The 24,882-nt window shown below is 44.1% G+C and overlaps 1 protein-coding gene across 2 annotated transcripts in view; it reads right to left on the bottom strand.

The window, feature by feature from the left end:
- Nucleotides 1-24,882, bottom strand: part of CDH4 (cadherin 4) — a 420,434-nt gene that overhangs the window by 68,910 nt on the left and 326,642 nt on the right. For both annotated transcript variants that reach the window (XM_033074736.1, XM_033074737.2), the window contains exons 6-7: nt 20,907-21,051; nt 8,037-8,209 (exon numbers count right to left, since the gene is read on the bottom strand). In XM_033074736.1, the coding sequence (XP_032930627.1) occupies nt 8,037-8,209; nt 20,907-21,051 (318 nt within the window). The remainder of the gene's footprint in view (nt 1-8,036; nt 8,210-20,906; nt 21,052-24,882) is intronic.

The raw sequence follows: 24,882 nt of genomic DNA, 5'->3' as shown, positions 1-24,882 counted from the left end.
ACTCAGTACAACATCCTCCAGAGGCTCCAGCATCTAAATGCTGGAGATACCAAAAGCAAGCCAGGTGTAAGAACAGAGTCTAAGCCAAATGGGAGAAGGAATTAGAAAACTAAATTGGGAGCTGCTCTGGCAGGCAGTAAATAGTGTGATAGGCACTGCCTGAGTGGGAGGAAACTCTTCATTTCAGCCAAAGGGCAGGACTTAGTCTGGTGGAACTGGTTCCATGGGAGATGTAAACTGGCTGCAGGTTTCCATTCACAGCCCAGTTCTGAGACTGGAGCATCCTCCTGTGCACACCTTCAGGAAGGTCACACTGGCACCAGAGTGAAAACCTGCACAGAACAACCAGGCCAATAAAACCAGCCCCACTGCTCTTTGTTTGATCCTCTTTATTAAAAATGTAATCTGATGGGGAATGAAAGGCCTTAGGACAGGACAGAGCCAAGACAAGTGCAAGCAGAGCACAGAGCCAGGCTGAGCTCACACAAACTCACAGCCAGACTGTGCCAATTTGTACTCAATTTGTACAGCCCAATGATCTCCAGCCTGTTACACTCTGTCCTCCTGGTGTACCTTTTTGGGAGATAAATAGCATGGCTGTTTTGGTGGCTGCTTACAGGACTCCCACAGGTTTCAAACTATTTACCAGCCTCATTCTTTGGAAAGCTCTTTTATTCTCTAAGAGTACCTCCTATCATAGCCACTTTCCCCCCACCCCACTCATGCTATTTTCTTCAAGGCCATGGCTCAGAGCCCTTCCTCTATCAGTTTTACTAGCCTATCTAGCTATCAGGCTTTTTTAAAGGAAAAGTAATCAAAAAACCCTTTCCACACACAGGAGCTCTAAAACTGATTGTCAGCCTCTTGTTTAGAGAGTTGCAGCAATCATGCAGAAGAGCAAAAGGTACAGATCATTCCAGAAACACCCACCAGAAAGACACACAGGCACTGCAATTTGGGGAGCTCATATTCCTTCTGGGAATTGGGACAAGGCTTCAGAACCACTGGCATTGTTCCCTTCTTAATGAAAACAAATTGTGTGATTTCTGTGACAAGGATTTGCTCACATCTTTCCCACCCTGCAACAAAAGGCTATGAGGGATCCCTTAAGGAGTGCTCCCACCCTGCTAACTTCTGGTATCTCAAATTACTGCAAGTGGCCCTCCACTGAGTGCACAACACACTTCCAAAGCACTAAACAGGGTTAATAAAATGAATCTTCTTCACTGATGAGTGGTAGTGCTCCTCACCATAATTTGCTCAGAAAGGTCATTCTTGTCTGTAATGAGAAAATGAAATGCCCTGGAATGATGGAGCAAACTCAGATCAGTCCTATGTACAATGTAGAAACATAAACCAGAATCCAACATAAATCTGCTGGCTAAATTCAGCTTATGGGTAATCAGCTCTTCCTTTGACAGGATATGCTGCTGTGGAAATGGGATAATTTTATAACTGAATAATTTAACCAGTTTTATCTTTAAGTAATGATTTCAGGCATATTAATACATAAAGCTCCAGTATTTACATTTTCCTTACACGGCCCTGAAAAATTACAAGGTATCAGGGATAACGCAGTATTCACGATAAATGATGTGCACAGAGTGGATTTCATCCCTCAGAGTCACTCTGTGCTCCACAAATCCCTGGGATGGCACGTGGCTGCCAGGCAGGCAGCCAGGGCAGAGCCTTTTGTGTGACAGCACAGGGGCAAACTGCTCCTCAGTGGCGAAGGGGAATTGTTTTCTAATGTGGCAGAAACACACGAGGGCCAGGGCTGGAAGGGACAAGTAAAACACAGTCTGACAGAGGATGCTGAAGTGTTTTACCTGCTTATCCCTGCTAAGACTCTGGTAGTTTATGTGTGGCTTGAAGACATGTTCCACAAGGACTCCCAATCACTATTTGAATGCTGTGAGAAGTGGAAAAGCCACTTAACCCTGGAATTCTGTTACAGTCCTTCATCATCCCAGTCACTGGGAAACACTTGGGGAGCCTGCAAGCCTGGAAGCTAAATACAAGGACTCATGGTCCAAATTCATAGAAATGGATGTGCCTCACTGGCAAAATAATTACTAATCTCTCCCTCTGGTTCTCCTCCTGTGAGTTCAGCTGTGGAGGCATTTTTCTGCGTGTTTTGATGCAGTCATATGGGAAGCTCATCTTGAAAAGCAAGATGCTCATGGCTCCACAGAGCCTAACAACCTTGTTTTAGCTCTTCTCTGGAAAAAGTAGTGAAAAGAACCTGAAAAGCAGAATCCCTCTCACTTGAAAGAACTCCTGTAATAGACACAAATAGCAAAGAGAGGTGGATGCTGGATTGTGCATGTCAGAAGGTGACATGCCTGCAGCAATTCTGTATGACTGCTCTCTGCTCCTCAAAGGCTAATCTGACTGAGGAGAATGGGAACAGGAGCTCTCAGGATGCAGCCAAGCCATTTAGATGTCACCTTCCCTTGTTCTTTGCATTCTGTCAGTACACACACACGAGTGACAGCCTGCCCAGGTGAACTCATCCATCACTCAGGTGGTGTGGGATCCTCCAGCCTCACGCTGCAGCAGATGTTCCTCCAGCCCTGCTCGGAGCAGGAGAGGCAGCTCTGCAGAAAATCACATTGATATGCAGTGAGGGAAATAATTAGCATGGGCCATGGTAGCTTAGAACAGAATCAATTCCTTTTGCTGTACTCCAGGGCTGGGTGAAGGACTGAAAGGGAAGTTTCCTGGTGCAGAAAGCCAGGCTCAGCCTGAGTTACCTGTCGGCTACACTTGGCTGTCTGGCTGGAAGAGACAAACCCAGATTAAACCCACTGTGTTTGGGTAATCTCAGACTAGTGGATGTCTCTCTGTGGGAATGTTCCACAGCAGTCTCAATGGCTAAAATCATTCCTGTATCACAGCAATGCCTTGGTTACTCCCAGCCAGCATCTGAATGAACAAGGAGATTTTGAAAGGCTATTGCAATGACCTGGAGATAAAGGCAACTAAAATAGTTACTGCAGATAGTAAAAAAACATCCCTGCTCAGTGTTTACAGCAGTGTACATTGGGGTTTTTTCTTCAACATAGCATTTCAAATTCTGCACTATCAGAAATGTCTAGCTGCACCAAACCCAGAGTGTTGGAAAAGAAATGCTACTGTCTCTGCTAATAAGAAGGACTTCTCCTCTTCCCCACAAAAATTCTGTCATTTCATTCATAAATAAAATAAACTTCTAACTCAGTTGTTGGCAGGCTCTCCCTTTCATCTTTCACTCACTTGAGAAGGACCAGCAACATCACGTTTTCAGAAAGCCAAGTACAGTAATCACAGAATCGGATTTCATGTATTTTTAAAAGCATTTGCAGCAGCAGAGATCCAATCACTTTTAAAAGAAATACAAACATACAGAAATGTGGAAGAAGCACCTCAGTGCTCCTGACTACCTTCATTTCTCCAGCACCAGATGAATGTGCTGGGAAGGGACTCCTTTCTAAGGGACATCTCAAAAAGTTAGCAACATTACACTACAAGCACGGCAGTGCTGAAATACTTATTATCCCAAATAAACCTGGATGACATTTGAGATGTCTCAACATTTATTGGCCTGCCAGCAGAGGCTGGGATCAACCACCTCCTTTTCTCTCTTTTCTCTAATTCCTTTTTTTTTTTTTTTTTTCCCTCCTGCTTGCTCAAAGTCTGTGTTCATAAAATATTTAGGGGAAGCTCTTCAGAGGATGATATTGCCTATACTATAGCCCCAGTGCAGGTTTACTGTGCTACTGAGACAGATATTCTGCCACCAGAGAAATCAAAATTGGTGATGGAGTTGAGTTACTGCACCAGGAGCACCATCAGACTGACAGTCTGGGCTTGATCCCACCTGGGACACTGGGCTGAGTGGAAGGAACAAAATAACATGTGAAACAGAGCTGGCTGCTTTTGCAAGGTTATACAGAGAAATGTTACTTTTCAGGATGGAAAACAAAAATATGAATGTTCTGCTTGTGTCTGAGACTCACTTGACCCTTTCTCACCTCTTGCAATTTTCTTCCCGTGGAAAAAAAAAAAACCCAGCTTAATGAAATGTGGAATTCTGATGTGCTGCTAAATGAAGCCGTCAGTCTGGCAGCATCTCACATAGCACCACCCACTTCTGCAGCAGCCTGCCATAAATTAAATCAGTGCCATGGTCCCTTCCTACCCCTGAACTTTGCCACAACCTGTTCATCTCACGCACTCACAGCCTTCCCTGTCACCCACACATCCTGTGCTCCCACATTACATGATTTTTCCCTCCTAATTTCATTAAATCGGCTGCAGATTTCCTCCCTATGTTACTTTAATATTTTCCTGCAGCAAGTATCTGCTTTTAACCTTCTCATCAAGACCTGGCTGGCTGAATGTACTTCTGAACCTCTGATGACCCTAAATCCCTATCACTTCCCTCCCAGTTCAAGGGACAGGTGTTCCTTTGTTCCACCCCTGGCATTTCTCACCCTCAGGCATCCAGGCTTACTTCAGAATGTTGCTAAACTGTCTTCCTTTAATAATTTTTATGAAGTGCAGTCCAATTAACTTTATCTTCCTTGGGGATCCATTCAATTAAGTGCAGTCATAGTGAGTGAGTGGACACAGAGCATTGTCCCCATATTTACATCCAGATTAATGGGAACCAGGTAAGGAAACTTTAAAGACATCAATATTTTAATACTTTGGCTTTTGATTGTGCTATCTTCAGAGTCAGTCACGTTTAGGAGAGACCAGCACAATTTGAGAGCCTGAGTTTTTAATTTCCTCCATGGTTTGTGGAAATGGAGGTTTAGAAACAGCAGCAAAAATACATGACTTTGTCTTAAAATAGGCTTCTTGCAGGTCAAACAAAACACTTGTCCTGATACAAAATAAGCTAAAACTTCATCCAGTTCGTTCTTTCATGGATTGAAGGTAATTTAGGAAACCAGCAAAGAACCAATATTGAAGTGGAGATGCTGAGAACATCAGGAAATCTCATTTAATGAGCATGCAACAGAAATGCTGAGCTAGGAACACCAGTTCTGAAGTGACTTTTCTCCCTTTTGAAAGACAAATGCTGGATCTGGAACATGGACCTGTCTCTCAGATATGGAATAGCTCTGGAAGTTATTTTTACACCTGCTTTGCATTGCAGAAGCAAGGGAGAAGGGTCCAATGGAGACTGAAAACCTGATTCTGTATCACCACAGCTTAACTTAATGTGTCTCAGACATTGATAAATGTGTCAATAAGCATTTTGAGAAATAACTGGTATCCAGGGAATTTATCTTGGTATAGGAGTTTCAGCTGAATAGGTCAGATTTGTTAACATTTTAATTTACACAAATCTGCATTCCAAATATTGCTCTTCGTCTCTTTTTCCTAATGACAAGGAAATGTCAGCAGCAACCCCAAATTCACTCCTCTAATAGCTTCCACAAGTTTTCAGGAAAAACAAACAAAAACAAAAAAACAGTGTGGTACAGTAATGGGGGTGTTTAAACACAATTTTAGATGCAATATAACTTCATGTTAATAAACCAGAAAGTTTTGCCAGTTCCAGATGTAATCCTGAAAGTAGGAGAGAGAGCTGGCAATAAACCCTGTAGCTGCAGGGCAGCCCCAGGATTATGCCCAGAGCTGGTTGTTCTGCCTCAATCCAAGTGTCCCTTGCCCAACCCTGTACTCAGCTTGGGACACTCAACACCACATTTCCACACACAATGTGCCAGCTGTGATTTCCTGGGCCCTGTGCACAAGGGAACTCACATGAAGCACAAGGTTCCCCTGCAAGTTTTTAAAATACTTCCAGTGCAATGAGAGAAACACTAAAAAAGAACAACCATTCTGCCTTATCCTTTCCCCCTAATTATCACCTGCCTCTTTCCTGAGCTGATTTGCTGAGATTAAAACCTCTCTCCCACCAAGTTATCCCAATCTGTGTTCCTGAAATTAATGTAAACCGACGACCTTTCTCTGCCCATAAAGCCCTGCATTAAAATGCTGGCCCCACTGATGTCAGGGGGGCAATAGCAGTTCTTTCATTTCCATAAAATCAGCATTTTCCTGCCAGAACTCCAATTTTTTTCTCTGAGTACTTGCTACTATCCCCCCAGGGGCTGCCAGCAATCTCTCCAGCACTTGTTTCTCCTCTTGCACTGCGAGCCTGCTGCAGGCTCCAGCACTGCCTGGGATAATCTACCTGCTTAAGATTCAGCCAACTTCCCAGCTCTTGGAATAAAAGGAGTAGGGAAAGGTCAACCCTGCCCTGGGTTGTTGTGCTTGCAGAGTGCCATGTCAGGTGGGAAGGAGCAGGTGCTGGAGCTCCTCCTGCTCCCCCAGCTCTGTTCCTGTCTGCACACCTGGAAAGCTCTCTGCTTGCTGACTTTCTCCTTGGAAAGATGTTCCACACAGCCTGTCCCCCCTGGGACAGCCCTGTGCTGCTCCCAGTCAGCATTCCCTTCCCATCCCATCCCATCCCATCCCATCCCATCCCATCCCATCCCATCCCATCCCATCCCATCCCATCCCATCCCATCCCATCCCATCCCATCCCATCCCATCCCATCCCATCCCATCCCATCCCATCCCATCCCATCCCATCCCATCCCTTCCCATCCCATCCCATCCCATCCCATCCCATCCCATCCCATCCCCAGTGTCTCGGTGGCTGCCCTGGAGCTCCACATGTGCTGCTGAGCTGCTGCCAGGGCTTTTATCTGCTCTCAGCAGCTGTCTTTAGGATTCCTCCCTGAGCTGCTCTGAAGTACAAAAGCAGCCCCAGCCACAGGGATGAAAAAGGCACAATCCCTGGCAGGAATGTCTCCTGGCTGGAGCCTGGCACAGCAGCCAGCAGTGGGGCCAAAAGTGTGCTGCTGGCCTGACTGGCATGGGAAAAATCTCCAAGGTGATGGAGGATTCACCTCTCAGAATTTAGGTCCCAGGCCCACATGTGTGGACTCCTGCTTGCTCTGCCCCTGCCATTGCCACAGGGGAGGAAAGGAGAGAAAGAAGAACAAAACTGGTTTCTGGTGCCTTCTCCCCGAAACGCAGCACACAGGGTTCTCCCAAACTGGACTGTCCCACTGGATGTGTTAGCTCTGGGGACTGCCTGAATAGAAACACCTGAGCCTCAGACCAAGCAGGTCCTTCCTCCCATACTCTCTGTGGCCACTGTTCCATGAACAAATGATCCTTCCCATCATTTAGTCAATGGAACTCCCCCAGTTGCATTGAACTGCACAGTCCAACAGATAATAAAAACAAACCTGAAGTTCTGGGGTTCTCTCCCTTTGCACCCATTGACACCATCCCCTCCTTCCCCACTCTCTCCATCCCACCACTGACACTGTATTCATTTTTGTTTGATGTGTGAGGTATAAATGCTTTGTCCTTGAGCTACACCCACAACCACAGGAGAGAGCTCTGAGAATGACATTATGTAGTTTTTACACTGGCAGGGTATTTTTTGTCAGTAAAAGTGAAACTTCTGCTGCATTTGGAAAAACTGCACATTGTAAAATGCCAGAAAGAAGAGGCACTAAAGGCAGAACATCACACAAACCCCAAATCAATGGAAGACATTTTACTAGTTTGGAAATGACACAAGGACACGAAGTGTGCTGAGTGCAGGCTGTGTTCCTTTTCCAGGGATGACATGTAAAGAACTAAGAAAGACAGGTCTAGAAAGGGCTATAGGTGTCTGGCACTTTATTGTCCCCCAACAGAAGGGGGACAAATGGCCATTTATTCATCCCCCTACGTCTCCTGGCGTATTTTCCACACTTTTGAGTTTTGCAGTCCTAGGAAAGGAAAATATCAGCTCCGGGAGTTTGAAGATTCTCGCAGGGTTTCATCGACTGATATGGATTAAGACAAAAATATCACATCAAAGCCACGATGCCCCACAATTGCTGCAGAAGCAAAGACTGTGATCTCCACACCTCAACTGAAGCTTTTAGAGGCTTGGGATTAAAGGCAAGGTTTGGGCTTTTCACATCAGCAACCTTCAACAACACCTGGTAAGGCGTTTCCAAACTCACCTCCCTGTCGAGCCCAGCAGCCACGGTGACGATGTCCCCAGTCTCGCTGTTGATGGTGAACATGTTCTGTGAGGGGCTCTGGGGGGTCTGGGTGACAATCCTGTACCTCACCATCCCGTTGGCCGTGGTGCCGTCGTCCGCGTCGTTCGCCGTCACCGTCATCACGTAGGTGCCTGCGAAGAAGCCAAGAGGAATTATCAGTGCTACCTCACTGCACAGCACACTGGGGTCCCAGTGACCCAGGGTTGTGCATTTTGTTCAGAAATGCTATGGAAGAGACATCTCACTTCAATGCAGCCAGCCAGGCAAGGCGAGGATTATGGAAATAGCAGCACTGCTGAGAGAGATGATCTGGAAGGATGCTGATTACACGGAACTGGTAGATGGAGAGAAGTCATGTGAGGGTATCTATGATTAACTTCTAATTCTTTCAGTGATTGTAAGTTTTAGGGCAGCATTTTTTTGTCCTGTAATTTCACAGATTCTCACAGGAGATTTTTTTTCCCCCATCCAATCACTGCATTCACATGCATTCAGAAGTAGAATTTAATAGTGGAAAGCCCATCAGACTTCTCAGCAGCTTCAGAAGGACACCATCAACATGCTCATGCCCAGAACTGCTGCTTCCAGCTCTTGGAGAAACATCCACCTTTCTTGTCCCTCCAGGAATAAAAAAATCCATTTCTGCAGAGCAAATACAACAGCTGCTGCCCAGCAGGACAGAAAATCAATGATTTGGTACATGTGGCCAGTGATGTATTGAATTGTTGGTATGTTTCTTGCTAATCATCAGTGTCTTCATTTGCCTTGCAAAAAACAATCCCCACATTCTCGATACTGTCGGGAGTGCACTGATGCACTGACAGCCTCATTAGCACTGGAGTTTGGCAGCAGGGTGTTTTGCTAAAGTGGGAAATTATCATTATGAGGGTAAAAGATGTTACTTGATTGGATGGACTCCTGCAGCTGCATGGTCCTGTGACCCCCCCGAGCTCGTAGGGCCCAGCTTTACACTTGTCATATTGGTGGGAGGGAATAAGGGCAGGCACACACTGCTCACACAAGGCAATCTGCAACAGTGCATGAATATAATGATATGAGACCTGAGAGGAGGAGTGGGAGGCAAAGAGAGACAGCAAAACCAGACACAGCCTCGTTTTGTGATCACCAAACCCAGCAGCATCCATGAGGAGAGGGAAGGTGCCCCTCGAACACTGCACATTTGGGAGGTCTGAGCACATGACCAGTGCAAAGGGGTCCCAGCAAGAACCTGAACTCCAGATGGAGCCACAGGTGGCTTTACAAAGAGAGCTGAGTTTGTTCTGGTCTCTGGGTTAGATGTGAGCCATGGGCAAGCTTGAGGACATGTGGCTGCAGCAGCATCGTGCTGTGTCTCCTCTGGCACAGCTGTCCCCAGCGTGGTCACATTGGGAGTGCCACACACCCAGGAGGACCAGAGAGCTGCAGAGTTTGTATCTGTTTGCAAAGCACTTGAAAAATACCCCTGCTCTAAATGGGCAGATCTAGAAATGGTTGCAGCATTTTGTACCTTAGCCAAGTGTTTTAAAGCCACTCAGTACATAGGAAATCCCCCCCAGTCCCTTTCCCAACTCTGGGAAACCAGTGTTTCTCAGTATTAACAAGAAGTTTGTATTTTTGCACTTGTGTGAAGTAATTTGCTGATCTTCCATCTGCCTCAATCAGGCTCTTTTTGTTCTCGGTGGTGATACATATATTCCTGTGAGTTTCCTTAGTTCAATAAGAATTATAGATTAAAAAATAAATGAATGTGTAAAGCAAATTTTAATGATGAATACATTCCTGTTTTTCTGCAATAATCCTGATTCACATTTGTGAAATGAAAACAAACTATTCAACAACTTTAACATTCTCCCGATCAATAAACTTCAGAAGACGGAAGGAACACTGAATTGAAACAAGGCTGTGCAAGCATCAAATTTTCTCTATTTTCTCTGCAAGCATTCGTTTTTTGCTCTTTTGCAAAACCAGTTATCACGAGACAGCTGATACAAATAATGAAACCAACCCTTAGATAACTACAGGGAAAATGTACAGGAGAAATTTAAATGGGAAATATGCTGAATGAGATGTTTGATTTGGAATTTATGTTATCTTAATGCATTCAATACTGAAAATATCTTTGAACAGAATGTCAAAACCTGGGGCTAATGAAAACAGAAGCGGAAGAGGAAAACAGAATCTATTTTAGGACATGTGCAGTCTTAGGATGTGTTCCAAAAAACAGGTGGCATTTCATTATGCACTTCTAGCTCAAAAAACAGCTCTGAAAGTCATTTGGACTTGCAGGTTCAGGCAAGGGCACCCCACAATTGTGGTCCCTCCTCACGTGGGATGTCTCAGACTGCACTGTGGATTCCAAAATTACTCAGCACATACGTGGGGAATTTGGCAGGGGAACCTGACAGGCTGCAACTGTGGTGGGAGGGGGTGGGGGGACAGCAGCTGTACGTGGATGGAGAGCTTGGAAGGTCTCCTTCACTCTTCCTCTGACCCTTTTGCTTCTTTCCTGTGGTGCAGCACTGGACTGAGCACATCTGCTCTGGAGAAAAAGAACTGTTTCAACAGCATTTGACCTACACTTCCATAAAGGGAGATGGGGCTGGACAAATGTCTCTGAAGTCATGAACTGAGCACCAGGGAGCTGTATTTCAAGAGGCAATCTGCTCCCTATCTCCTATCTTTAATTTCGATTATGAAACCCAGCCACAGAGAAAATAAAGAGAGGAACTTGGCATTAATTACTATCTTGTAACTTAATAAAACACCCTCTGCAAAGGGCCCTGTGTGGCTGCAGCAGCTTCCTCCCTGCTCTCCCTGTCTGACCACAGCCTGCTCTAAACTGGCTGCAGATTGCTTCTCCCCTCTCCCCAGTCTGGGCAGTGGCTGCTGTCTCCCCTGCCTTTCCTGTGTGCTCACTTTTCCCACCTGGCAGTGCTGGCTGACAGCATCTCCTGCTCCCCACGCTAGGGCTCCATCCCTAGGGACGGCTCCCGAGGGATCAGCTGGTGTACCTGCACCACTGCCTATGTTCCACTTGGTTTGCTCTGCATTTAGCCTGTCTTTAAGCAAGATGTATCCTCCAGATGCCTGTGTGCTGTGCTGAATGACACAAACACAGATCTGTGCACAAGAGTATTCAGCAGAGCGATGTGGATACACACAGATAAAGTGTCTGACATCCTCTGGGTGCTGTATAAACTCTTGCACTACACTCAGATGGTTGGAGATGATTTACCTGCAATAAAAGTAAAGAATGTCATGCTTCTGTGTCCTTTGCATAGAGATTCATCTTCATGTACTTTATATTAAAATAAAGGCAATATATCCCTGTATCCAGCCCCTAATATTACACAAATTAGGCAAATATACAGTGGCAGAGAGCACAGCTGTAACACACTCGAGAACTGAAGCTGGTATTCACTTTGGTTTTAAGTGACAAAGCACTGACTGCCCAATCTAGCCCACAGGATGTGTGTGGAAATCAAAGAATTAACAAGACCATATTTAAAGACCTACATCCTACCCAAACAGACCTGAAGTAGTTCCTACAGAACAGAAGCAATGAGAAAATTCCAAGTCACACTCAAGACTCCCAAGCTGTACTCTGCCAATTTTGCATCAGAGCCTGCTGGTGGTGATGAAGCTACAAGGGTAGGTTAAACAAGTGTAAATAGTGCAAGAGGGATTTTGTGCTTTCAGTGCCTGAGAAAAGCATCACCTTCATTTTCCTGCTCTGCAGTGCTTGCTCTCAAGCACGTTGACAACATTAAATGAATGCATAAAGTGCCCAAAGTCAGAAATTTGCCCCAGCCTGTGCAGTGTATCACAGGATGAATACCCAGTGCTGACACAACAGATACAAATCTGATATAACTGCATTAAACTCCACACCTGGCCTAACTCAGGTAAGTAACCTGTTGAAAGAAAACCATTCCTCATCAAATAAGGCACATGGTATGTTAAATAAAATACCAAACCTAGTACATCATGTCAATATTAAATCAAATTTGCTGCATGTTGAACAGCTCTTCCGAGCAGCAGATTGAATTACCATGCACAGCTAGTGATGACAAGATTACTGTGCATTAGCCTTCATTAACTAATGTGCAGAGTTCATATATCACCTGAGTTAAAATTAATGGATGGCATGACGAAGGAGATCTATCAATAAAAGGCAAGACCTCCAGAATTTTCAACTTCCCAATGCATTCCCTTTGATTTCCCAGAGACCATAAGCTCCCAGATGTTATTTTGTCAAATGAGATGGTTTTGTTTCTAACCATGGATAAGACACATGAGAGAAATGCTTGGAAGCAACCCTGATGGAAAATATTCCCACTGGATTAATTAAAGTTTCTACAGGATAGGCACAAAAAATGCCTTACAGAACCTGGAGGAATGGAAGCAAAGGCAGATAATTTATTGTCAATTTTAAAATGAATTGCATCTCCTTGTAAAAGACTGCAAAGAGTTTTTGCTAGATTCACCATATCTCTTTCCATCTGTACACGTTAAGGAAAAAGAAAAGCAAAACAAGAGAGATAGCTGCCCTGAGCATGTGTAAGCAGATAAGCACAGTCATAAACAAACAGCCCCCTCAAATCACTCTGGAATCTGAGAATCAGCTCAGTTCTTTGTAGCTCAGACAATCCCAAAGCATGCTGAGGGCTGCTAATTCCCTTCACTTTGTCTGTAATCTCTGCTCTCCCATCTATGCAACTTCATTTCTCCATAAAGATTTCAGGAGTTTAAGGCACACAAACAATATTTTGGCACAGTTGTGCTCCTGAAGTCTTTGTTACAATTGCTTTATAATTGCCATTTTTCTAAGCTGGTTTGATATCCATTAGTTAGATTTAATGCACGTTAAAATAACGAGCTAATGGGCACTTTACCAGGAAGCCAACAAAATATAAAAATAAGAACTCCTTTCACTTTGCCCTTTATCCCACATGTCACTGCAAAAACACATAAGCCTCTCAGTCTTCTCCTATGATATAAACAGAAAATGCTAAAACTTCACCCACTTTTTACTGTCAATGCTGTTTCTCTATCCTGCTTTATCTCACAGTTTATGTTTTTAAATGGCTGGTAAATGACTGCAGAATCATTAAAGGTTGGTTAACCTTCTCAGCGTAATTTTGACCTACAAGATACTCAATTTAATCATTCCCCCATAGAAAAGGACAGAATCATTAAGTGCAGACATGTGGTGATAGCCATATTACATTAGATCTTCATTAACCCAAGTTAATAATGGCTTTGTACTAATGGAAACTTCCCCTTACTCCTCATTTTTCCCCCCAAATTGGAAAGCTCACTTAGTGAATCCTCTGCATCTGATGCTAGATAGAGAAGACACTAAGAGTTGTGGGAAGATTAAATACTGAAGAATTTACTGTAAAATTTACAATATTTCCTAAAACCAAAAATTTTCCACTCACAACAGTTTCCTGATATTAGTTTCCTTCCCCACAGAGGAGGGAATCTCAGGCCCCTACTCCTAACAGGTACACTGGACCCTTTAGGTGATTTCACCCATTGAAAGCAGGTCTCAGGGACAGAAAGACACACAAGAAAAGCAAAGGCATCAAAACCAAGTTCCAATGACAAACGTGATGGGATCGTGAAAAAGTCCTCAGAGTACAACTGAACTTTCTGTAGTGTAAAAGACCAAAGCATTTCATCTAACAAACCTGCATCCTCTAGTCAAAAAAATTAAATGTATTCAATGGGTGATGTGAAACAATTTCACACCTCGTTGTTCAGGGTTTCAAATGAAAATGGGTAGCTGACCCAGCAACGGTGCTGAGTGGAGTCACAGAGGTGAACAGGAACACGGACAAGGCATCAAGATAACAGAAGTGAGTGCAAGTACTGCAGGTGTAATAAATTGCAAATATACTTAAATTAAACTGCATCCCACATGCTCTGGATAAAAGGAAGAAACAGAAGCAGCACTTCCCTTCTGAATGATATTCTTTCCGTTGTAACTGATAGCTACTGTCATTCCCCTTCACCATAATTTTTGTAATCATTGGCAAATTTTGACCTTTCAAGCAGCTAACCTAATTCATAACGGATGCCACTTCCTAATTAGCACAGACATTGGATTCTCAGCTTCAGACAGGGCAAGAGCCAACCTAATGAGAATAAAGAGAGTGAGCAGAGACACAACAGAGAGTGAAGAGGCTGCTGCCACCCCGGACGGAAATCAGATCTCCTTTTTGTTAAAAATGGGATAAATACCTCCGGAGAGCCAGGAGCAGATGCACTGACTGCAGCACACACATGGCCCTTGCCAGATGAGAAGATCTCTCCCCTCCAGCAGCCTGCAGCCCACTGAGACCCCTTACCCCAGAGAAACCCCCCAGTCAAACACCAGGATGGGCAAAGGCACAGCCAGCCTCTGAGCTGCATAAATTCATGAGGTTCAGCTCTGCTGAATTCCTGCACATGCAGGATTTCCAGGCTGATCTAAAGAAGGGGGAAAGCACGACTAGTTAGGACAAGGAATGCTGAACATCCCCACTGAACTGTGCTGAACAGCCAGGCTTCATGCTGCACTGAAGGCATGTGTGACTCCAGGAATCATGCAGCCCCAGCTGCACACGACCTGACACTGAACACCTCCTCCACAAGGCTTCAATCCACCCCTGAATTTTGATACTAGAATACAGAACGATATAAAGTGGTGTAATGTAATATAAATGTTATTATATGTATCATACTATGCTATTTGTAACTGCTGGTGAAAAGCAGGCAGAGTGTAGGCTATTACAGTGTTCAGTTGTAACTCCCTCCTACATTGGTGTCAGACCATCATTTCCATTTGTTTTCCTTTATATCAACTTGGCCTTTTTTTTTTTTTTTTTGAGGGAAAACCCATTAGTCTTGGGATTTGCATTATTTTCTCACTTACAGTCCTATAATTCACTTCCTTGCTCTTGGGACTGGATGCTTCTGAAAAGGAAATTAAGAGCACAGATTTCATAACCACTCACCTCGAAAGAAAATGGAAAGCACTACCACATGAGTCTGCAGAAAAACAATTTCTTATCTTAAAATTGTGCTTGGCTGAGCAAAAGAACTTGAAAAAGAATATTGTGTATCCTAAGTCTGTGTGTAATGTGTGAGAGAATAGAATCAGGTTGGACAAAGCCATTTTTAATAGCATATAAAGTGCAAGGATAAGAGCAGCACCTGCCCAGGGTGCAGAAGATGGCACTGCCATAGATTAATATATTCAAGCTTGGGATAGATGCAGAAGTAATGCACCCAACCTGTGAATACCTCTGGGATGTATGGAAAAACCCACTGAGTCCTACTCTGACCCTCTGGAATATTTTACCTGTGCGTGATCTCTCTGAAACATTCAGCATTTGCGTTATTTTGAGTTGCTGGTGCTACAAACCAGAACGTGTGGCAGCCCCATCCATGAACCTGTTCAGGTGCTCTCTTGAGCTGGGACATTCCTAAATGAAGAGCTCTAAAATTAACTTCCCTCCAAGATGGAAAAAACATATTGAATGTTTTGACTACAAGCAGCACTACGGCATTTTTGGAATGAGTTGCAGTAGCAGGAGGAGGGTTTCACTCCGTGTCCTATTAATTTTTAAAAATGAAACCTCTTCAGATCTCAGCCCTGCCACCCAGCAACACCTGCTCTGTTCCTCCACTGAACAAACAACCAGGCACACCAGGCATCTCCTCATGAATTGCACTGTCAGGTTGGAGAAGAGGAACAAGCCAGAACTGCAGAATCCAAATTCTTCCCATGAATATATATATGAATGCAACTATATGCCTTAAAAGATTAATTTCACAAGCCTTAAATTGCAGTTTAATTTGAAAACTAATTCAGCCTCATAATTGGCTTTCTGTGCAAATCACTGAGGCTAAAGATTTAAATTCTTAATATTCAGATGACTTTCGAGTTTCTGGCCCCATCTGTGCATTAGTCCATGGTGTTAATCTCTGAGGGAATCTCTGCTGGCATAGAAATAAAATAAACAAACTGGGACACTAGTAGAATAATCGGCTTTTAAAATCCTTGGGGTTTTTTTTATATACTGCTTATTTTTTATGAGATTTCTTTAACTCAATTTGCCACATATAGATTTGGCTCCCAGCTATTTCATTTTTCACGTGGCATGTTATCAACAATTATTCTATCAGAGTTCCATGGACTCAGGAGGAGATGGAGAAATTTTAAATTACAACATTTCTCATGTAAGAAATCCTAAAATTCCTCTATTTTGGAGGACTGTCTGTATTTAGCACTCTTTCACACCACTCCCAAGAAGGGTGGTAGGAGTAAACTATCCTGCAGAACTCCAGGAGAAGGAAGGGGCTGGATAGAGTTTAAAAGAAGTCACTTGGACTTGTGTTATTGACTTGAAAGGGACCAAGAAGTATCCAGAGAGTTAGTGAAGTGGAAAGGATGAATGGGAATGGAAAAGGCCAGTCTGACAGCAACAAATTGTTTTGGAGAGATGAGTTAATTTTTGACAATCTTTCTGTTAAAACAAAATAGATACAACCCAGAGCAAAGCACTCAAGTCACTGCAGAGCATTTCACGTTGACCTTTTCAGAACTGAACGCTTCAGTTAAGTAAGACATCCACATCCTTCCACGAGGAAGGGTTTGTGGTGGTTATAGCAAAACTAAACTTCTGCAGAGCTGGAAATAATCCTTCTCCATCACACTATTGTTTTGTGATTAAATTACCTTTCTTCTTTCATATTTAAACATTTTCATGGCATCTTATTGAGTAATTTTTTTATTTTTGGAACTGTAAGAGTTTCTCCTGAAAGAGCCCTCACCAGGGACACTGCTGGGGTCCTGCACACCCAGAGTGCAAGCTCAGGAGCTGTGCTCACAGCAGGGAGAACTGGTGATGCACAGAGGGGAAAATCCCACTCCAAGCCCCAGTTCCTCCCTGCTGTAAGGAACTGGTGTGATGCAGCTCAGAGATGTGGGCATGGAAAAGGCAGCAGCATCCTTGCAGGGCAGCAGCTCCGCACCCATCCTGCTCGGTCAGCGCCTCAAATGCAGCTCTGGGAGAGCTCTGCTGATTAAGGCTGCCAGAGGGAGCAGGGGAATTTCAGCCCCAGCTTGCAGCTGCATTTTTAAAACTTGGCTGTGTTCTTCACACAGAGGCAAAGTTCAAAGAGGCAGAACATTATTCAACATGAGTAAAACACGGTCTTTTAAGATACACTTTCAAACAGTGGCGCGTTAAATCAAAACAACTTGAGGGGGAGAGTGAGGAAGAAGGATGGTCCTGTGGAAAAGAAAATCCTGCATCACTACTCCTGCTCTGCATTTTTGGAAGGGTCTGCTTTTGCATTTAAATTGCCCAGCTACTTGACCTGAGGCTAGATAAGCTAGACATGCATTAAACTGTTTTTCCAGAGAGTAAGAGCCAGCACATCTGAGGATGTCCAGGGGCCAGTTCTCACTACAGAGAACTTCACCAAGAGTGAGCTCCTGATTTCAACAACACTATGCTACGGCTCAAGACACTATTTCAATTAAGTTATTATAATCTTAACCAGCAACAACAACCCATTATAATTAATAATACTTGATGATTTCTATTCCTGCCAAGGTGACTTGCAGAGAGCACGCTCCTTGGGAACCCAGGCTGAGTGCTCTGCAGGCTGGGAAGCCCCTTCACTTAAACCCCATCAGACTGTCTAATGAGTCTCTTCACATGGCTGCCAATTACTCCAGCTCTTGGACAATTTTGTGTATTTGTATTCCAGGCTAAAGCAGACTTGTTTCTGCGGGGGGCTGAGTGCCCAGCAGTGTCACGGTGCCGCAGGCTGGAGCACGGCTCCTTCTGCATTCCCCTTTCCTTGGTTCACTCCACCCTCTTTTGGCTGGTTGAGTCAGTAGGTCACATCTTACTTGGCCACCTCCATGGCCTGGTCTGGCCTGGCACACACTGCAGCTCCCTGCTCAGCTCACACAGAGCCCACACTCTGTTCCAGGTCACCACATCCCAGCCCCAAGCGCGGACCAGGCTGCGCTTGGCAAGGCAGCATCCTGCCAGGGACAGCCCTGCTGTGCACTCACAGCCCTGCTCTGCTCCAGTCAGGACCCAGGAGAGCTGGGACAGCACCACAGGGCCCTTTCCTGCTCACTGGAACGGGATCTGCTCTATTGATCCTGCTGGAGCCTTGCTGGGGCTTTCCCTGCAGCTCAAGGTCACTGCGCCCTGCTCAGCCTCTGCTCAGCAGCACACTTTGGATGGTCTTGCTCTGCAAAATTTCCATGGGTAGAGCTTCAGCTCCATATGTCCTTTTTTATCTGGAGTTTTTTTTTTTATTAAATCTGGGCAAAATTCCGACTGGTTTCAAACAGCCATTGGCTGCTCATTCTAGCTGCCCTCGGAGTCAGCATTTATTTGGGATACTCTAATGCCGTTCTCATCAGAGGTGTGCAAAATTAAGAACATTGCAGATACTGTCGTAATCAAGTAATCCTGCATTTTTAATCAGGGCCATTATAAATGGGCATATGGAAGATGTGAGAAATAACAATTGCACAGGATATCCAGGGAAGCATTTTCAATCCTCAGGCATAGTTCAGCAGCACTGAGCAGAGCAAAATGAATGCTGAACTGCTGTAACATAGAACAAGATTTTTTGGTTTGCTTGAAGCATGGATATTCACACATATGCAGATATATTTTTATAGATGCATATACATATCTAACTTACTGTTGAATCAGTACTGAACAAATTTTGCTGTTACCTCAAAGAATATGCAGTGTCTCTCATTCCTCAACTGCTGCCAGAAATAATCACGAATTCTGGTCACATATTTCTCCTCTTGCAATGGCTGGTGTGGTCCTTCCTTAGTTGTTACAATATTCTGAGGCATCCTGAGCTATTAAAAAGTTTCTAAATATTTGCAATATCTACTCTTAGCTAAATGCATTGTCTATACCTGTCTCTGAACAAAGCAGGGACACATAATTTTGAGGCAAAAGAGGAGCAGGCAGATATTCCCTTTAACTCCACGACCTCTCTATCACTTTCTCAAAGGCACAAATCATGTTTCTTGCCAAGCACCTGGAATGAGGTACCCAAATTCCTAGGAGGCTCTACAAAAGCAAGGAAGAGAAATTCAATACTAATATAAACCTTTAAAAGAATACCGATTAAACAGGAGAGGAAAAAAAAAAGCCCGACAAATACATCAAAGACAAATGTAATTGCTTTTGAATAAAAACAGATTGCTTTCTACCTTCCTGCCTTAAAGGCAAGCACTCCAGCCTGGGATAGAGAATACAAAAAAAAACACTGCTAGAAGCAGAGGCACAAGTATTTTGTAGGCAAAATTATCCTGTTCTATTTAATAGCTCAAAGGCTTATCTGGATTTCAGACAAGAAGAGGATGCAATTTACTGCTTCTTTGACAGATGAACAGAGCTAGTTAAAACATTTGGGAACACTTTGAATATTGATCTGTCCTCGAATAAGATGTAAGAAATTTGATTTGCTGTGGAAATGTTGTATCAATCTTCAAACCTTCATATGCCCCAAAGTGGCCTTCAAATGAAAGTTGGAGAAACTCTCTGGGAAGATGTCACCAGAGCCAGCAGCTCAGGGACTTCTCACGTTCCCTCCTCCAAGCAGGAGCAGCATCAGGACTTTGAAGCTGGGACATCACCACAAAGGAACAGAAAGGGAGCTGTACCTATTCTTTGCTCAGAAATAATGTCACATTCTGTCCCCACCACGTGTCCCCCTGCTGCCAGTCCCTCACAGTGCTGGAACACAATCAATCACGACTGTGAATCACCTTGTTAAAAGCAGTGCCCACGAGACTCCCCTGTCACACCTCCGGCAGCACAGCCACTGTGATAAATGTTTGCTGACACAAACCAAAGTCACGGGGTATTTAACCCCTCAGCTGGCAAACAACCAAGGAGAGAAACTAGGAAAAAACTCCCCCTGATTTCAGGAGACTTCCAATTGTACTGGTGGCACAGAGCAATTTATGTTGAAAGAATGGATGCATTCATTTTAGTTACGCTCAGCAATGAGCTAAACCAAGTCTGCTCCCATATTGGAAACTGCAGGGTTACACCACACTTAAATAACAAATCAACAGTAGAGCTGGAAATAGAACATTAAAGACCTTTACAGCTCTGTTTTTTCCAAGCATATAAATGTGCTCATGTAAAAACCATCACTTTTCCTCATGCAGCTTACACCCTCACTGATTTTTCACCCATAAATTTCCTGAAATTCAACTTCAGGTTTTTCCCTATTTTACCCTCTATTAGAAAAGTCTGTGGGGACAGAGGATGAGCCTGCAATTTCAATGTGAATATTCCCACTTCTGCAGGTTTGCATCAAGTCCCAAGCAAGAGAGTGATTTCATGAGACAGAGCCTTCTTTGGAGTCTGACTGGATGCCAGGTATTGAGTTGGTAAATGACTGAATTAAGTATCAAGGAGGAGGATATTGAGCATTTGAGACACAGGGTCAGTGAAAGGCCACTGCCAGACTCTGTAATTAGAATAACAGCCCAGTACGTGTGCAATGAGTGCATGAGAATGGCACTGCAGAGCATCACTCTGCAAAGCTGCTGCTTTTACAAACTCCACAGCCAGGAAGGGACCACCAGGATCCATCCCAAGTCCCAAAAAGAGACAGCAGATTGTTCTCACCTCCATCAGTTTTCCACCAAGACCAAACAAGAGCAAACCTCTCTCCCATCCCGTGCTCCCTCCCAGCAGAGCCCAAGGCACCACACCAGATGGATGCTGAAAATCTGGAAACCTTGAGGCTTCTTTCCAACTGTACCTGGTTTAGAGCCTTCATCAACAGATCCATTATAGACTTGGTTGATGAACTCTGGCCTGTTGTCATTCATATCAATCACGTAGATGTAAAGGTCAATGGGATTCTCCACCTTGTTTCCATTCATGTCCACTGCATGAGCCCGGAGCTGGGAATGAGCACAATGAAAGCACAATATCAGCAACTGCATTTGCTGCACAATGAGAGGCTGTTTTGCAAGGATTGACTTTACATCATAAATGCTTTCTCAAAATTGAATGGAGCCAGTATCTAATTCCAGCAGAAAGCACTGACATGGTTTCCATTTACACTCGACTCACAGACAGTTTTTCAGAGCTTAATATAATATTGAAATAATATTTTAAGAGTGATTCTCAGTGGAAACACTTCAATGCTGGTGTAGTGATGCTATCCTATCCCCTTCACAGCTCACAGACCCTCTATTTTAATTTTTAAGACATATTGAACCTTATCTTACAATTTGAAAAGCAAATTTTGCTTAGTTCCAAATAAAGTGAGGAAATAATTTTGAGTGAGAAGTTTCTTATAGGAACCTGAAGCCTTAATACTAGGGATTTGTAAGTGAAGAGATTCCAGGATGATCTTAGTAATGTTTATTCTTTGTTTAATCATGGTCTCCAGGAACAGCAACAACTACCAACCCCATTGCTCTGTGCACCAAAAGACATTTTAAAAGTCCCTTTCCTTCAAATAATGGGAGCCCCCATGGCACTGAGAATGCAATTTCCTCAGGCTTGAATAAAATACCCAGTGCTGAGGCATTTCAATAACCAGAGCCACAGTGTTAAGCCCTCAGTTAAACTGGAACTGCAGCTTTATCTTATTAGCAATAACCATCAGTAATAATGCCCAGAAACAAGAGCATCTGTTTTCTGAACAAAAGGGACAGATACAGCATGTCAAAATGAGTAATTAATAAAACAAAGCAATCACAATAGTCTGGAACAATCAGTAACCAGGTGAAAAAAATGGATAGCTTTCTCATTAAAGGGAACAGATGGCAACTCTAAATGGTGTGTGGCTTCAGGAGAACTCCAGCACCAGGGAAGAGCTGCACGTGGGGAGGCACTGCCTGGCTCCGGGTGCTGCAGATTTTGGGCACCATCCCTCTTCACTGCAGCCCCTGTGAGCACTGCTGAGCCTCCAGCCTGCCAGGAGAGCTGGGGATAACACTTGGCATGGCAGTGTGACATCCTGCAGGGCTGGTGGAACCACAGCTTCACACAGACACAGAATCACACCATGGGCTGGGCTGGAAAAGACCTTACAGCTCATCCACTTCTGTCACAGGCGGACCTTCCCCAGAGCAGGCTGCTCCGAGCTCCACCCAACCTGAGCTTGAACACTTGCAGGGATGGGGCAGCCACAGCTTCTCTGGGCACCCTGTGCCAGGGCTGGCTGGCAGAGTGGGGCTGGAGGACAGGGGACACACATCCTCCAGCAGGATGGAGGGCTCTGGTCCCTCCCAGCAGCTCCCTGCACCATCAGGCTGCTGCTGGGAGTCACAGCTGAGGTGCCAGGGAGGTCTCCAGCTCCTCTGATGCATGACAAATAAATGTGCTAATTGCATTAGCCCTGGTTCCTGTCTTTCACTCTCACTGTGCTGGTGATTGATGCAACTTTCCCCTTCATGTATGGTGCTCAGAAGTTCAGAGCTTAACAAAAGGAACTGCACACCATTAGGATGGGCTGGATTAACATTTAATCAAGCAAAGAGAACAAACTGCCACATGAAATGAGCTGGGAGAAAAACACTTTTTTTTTCAAAAAAAGGAAATTAAGCAGCACGTTTTCTTTAAAGCCTGAAGAAGTCCAGCTTTGCTTTCAATACAGGGTGTAACATTTGTGTTTCATGACTTGCAATGCTCTTAATATTTGCATTTCTTTCCTACACAGGAACTGCTTTGGCTCCCACCTGTTGAGCTATCCTTCATCATGTCAGATGTAGCAATTCAATAACTTTACAGTCAGAGGTCAGACTGTCTTTGAAAAAAAGTAATTCAGAGCTAAAATTAAAGTTATTATCTTCAAACTGAGGCAGCACTGGGCTCTCTCTTACAGCATTTCCAGCAGCGGAAATGGTTCCATTCAGAGATAAAGCAGAGAGCAAAGCTGGTATCTCCCCCCTCAGATCTGACTCTCCCCCTGCAGATTTTTAATTACATTTGATAGCTATTGTTTGAAATCTCCAGGAGTAAGGGATTTCTCAGCAATGCACATCTATCTGCTTGTTGCACTCACTGAGCACATGTACCCATCATCATGTACCCTGCACTCAAGGCAAAAAAAATTCAATGAGCACGACTGCAGGAATCTCATCAAACCTGCCATGGGAGGCAGGGCAGTGCTGGGCACACTGTGGTCACTGCTGTCCTGGCACTCCTCTCTCCTTCTCCTTTTTCTGGCCTGGCTTCAGTGAACATTTCTACTTTTTCCCTTTTGTGCTTGTTTGCATTCATTCCCTCTGCCTGTACTCTCTGAACAATTCTCATGTGCCAACACCTCCCTATCTCCCACCACACGTTGCTTCTCTGTGGTCATTGCCAGCCTGAGCCAGAGGGTTGAATTTCAACTCAATGGGAGCTCTTCCTGCTAAAAACCATTCCTTGTTAAGAGACAATTCCTAATTAGAATTCCTCAGCAGAGAGAGCCAAGGAAGGAGGGACTCCAGGGGGTCAATCTGTCTGGTGAGAAACTGCCTGGATCTCCAAGGCAGATCTATATTACATTTCCCTTCCTTAATTTGTCTTCTCCCTCGTTCTCTTGTCCTACTTTTGGTATTCATGAGGCATCCTCAAGTTGGACAACACACTTTGTTCTGGAGCCATTCTTCAATGAGAAGGGGCTCATTTCTGCCAGGCACAGTCAGAGCCCACGTGGAGCTCCGTGGCCACCTGTGACCAAGCCACCCCTACCACCTCTATTCTGGGGTTCAAGTGATGGAGGGGATGAAAAGCAGATGCATGGCAGTGCTTTGTAGCACTGGGCAAGGCACAAAAGGTGATGGTTGAGCTCCATCAGACACACACATCATTTTGAGCTGGAAAACACACCAGTGAAAGGTCAGTGAGCATCACAGGACACACGGGGCATGCACAAGTATTCAAATGGGAGCTGGTGGGTGGCTGAAGAGACAGTTAAGAAGAATTCATAAAGTCAGTTTGAAATATTTACGTTTTCCCTAAGAGGGAGAGTATGACAGGAGTGAAGAAGGAATAAAAGCAAATGAAATACCTTGCAAAAGATTCTGAAAAATTAATACACGTAGCCAACTACTCTCTAGCTGATGCATCACTCAGCTGTACCAGCCAAGGAGCTGGCTCGATATTCTTTAACAAATATTGTTTAAAAGTGTGACAATTATTGCTATCATATTCAGCAGCAGCTACCACAGGTCTCTGAGGTTTTCCTACTGACAGTTTCCAGTGTAAATGTAGCTGTTGGCATACAAATGATTTGGTATCATGATTATTGATTACACTGGAGGCTGGTGGTATCTGAAGGTAGTTAGTCAAAGTCAACACAGTGAATTGTGTTAAATATGAATATTACTTAGGCACTAATACTACTAATACAAATATACATTATCAATCAGTGACAGAGCCTTTAAGCAATAAGCATACAATGTCATGCCTAATTTGTGTGCTCTTAATTGTGATTAAAAGTTCAATTTAGAGCATTGTGACACAAATGCCTGGCATTATTCAACATGGTTCAAAATACTGGAATTAGCTCTTGTATCCCCTAATTTGTAGTAAAATTGTTTTGTTCCTTTGTATTTAAAACACCTCTTTGTCAATCTATAACCCACCTGCTCTGCTCCAGCCATTTCTGGAGTATTTTAATCATCCTTATGCTGACTGTGCACACATGTGTCTGGAACTGGATTAGGACTTGCTTCAAAGTTTCCTTATAATGCATATTACTTGAGTACCATAAGCAATGATTACTTACTGAC

This window comes from Catharus ustulatus, chromosome 17, assembly GCF_009819885.2.
Source record: "Catharus ustulatus isolate bCatUst1 chromosome 17, bCatUst1.pri.v2, whole genome shotgun sequence".
NCBI classification, from domain to species: domain Eukaryota; kingdom Metazoa; phylum Chordata; class Aves; order Passeriformes; family Turdidae; genus Catharus; species Catharus ustulatus.
The sequence above is the reverse complement of the archived record's forward strand: the minus strand, read 5'-3'. Positions and strand labels throughout refer to the sequence as shown.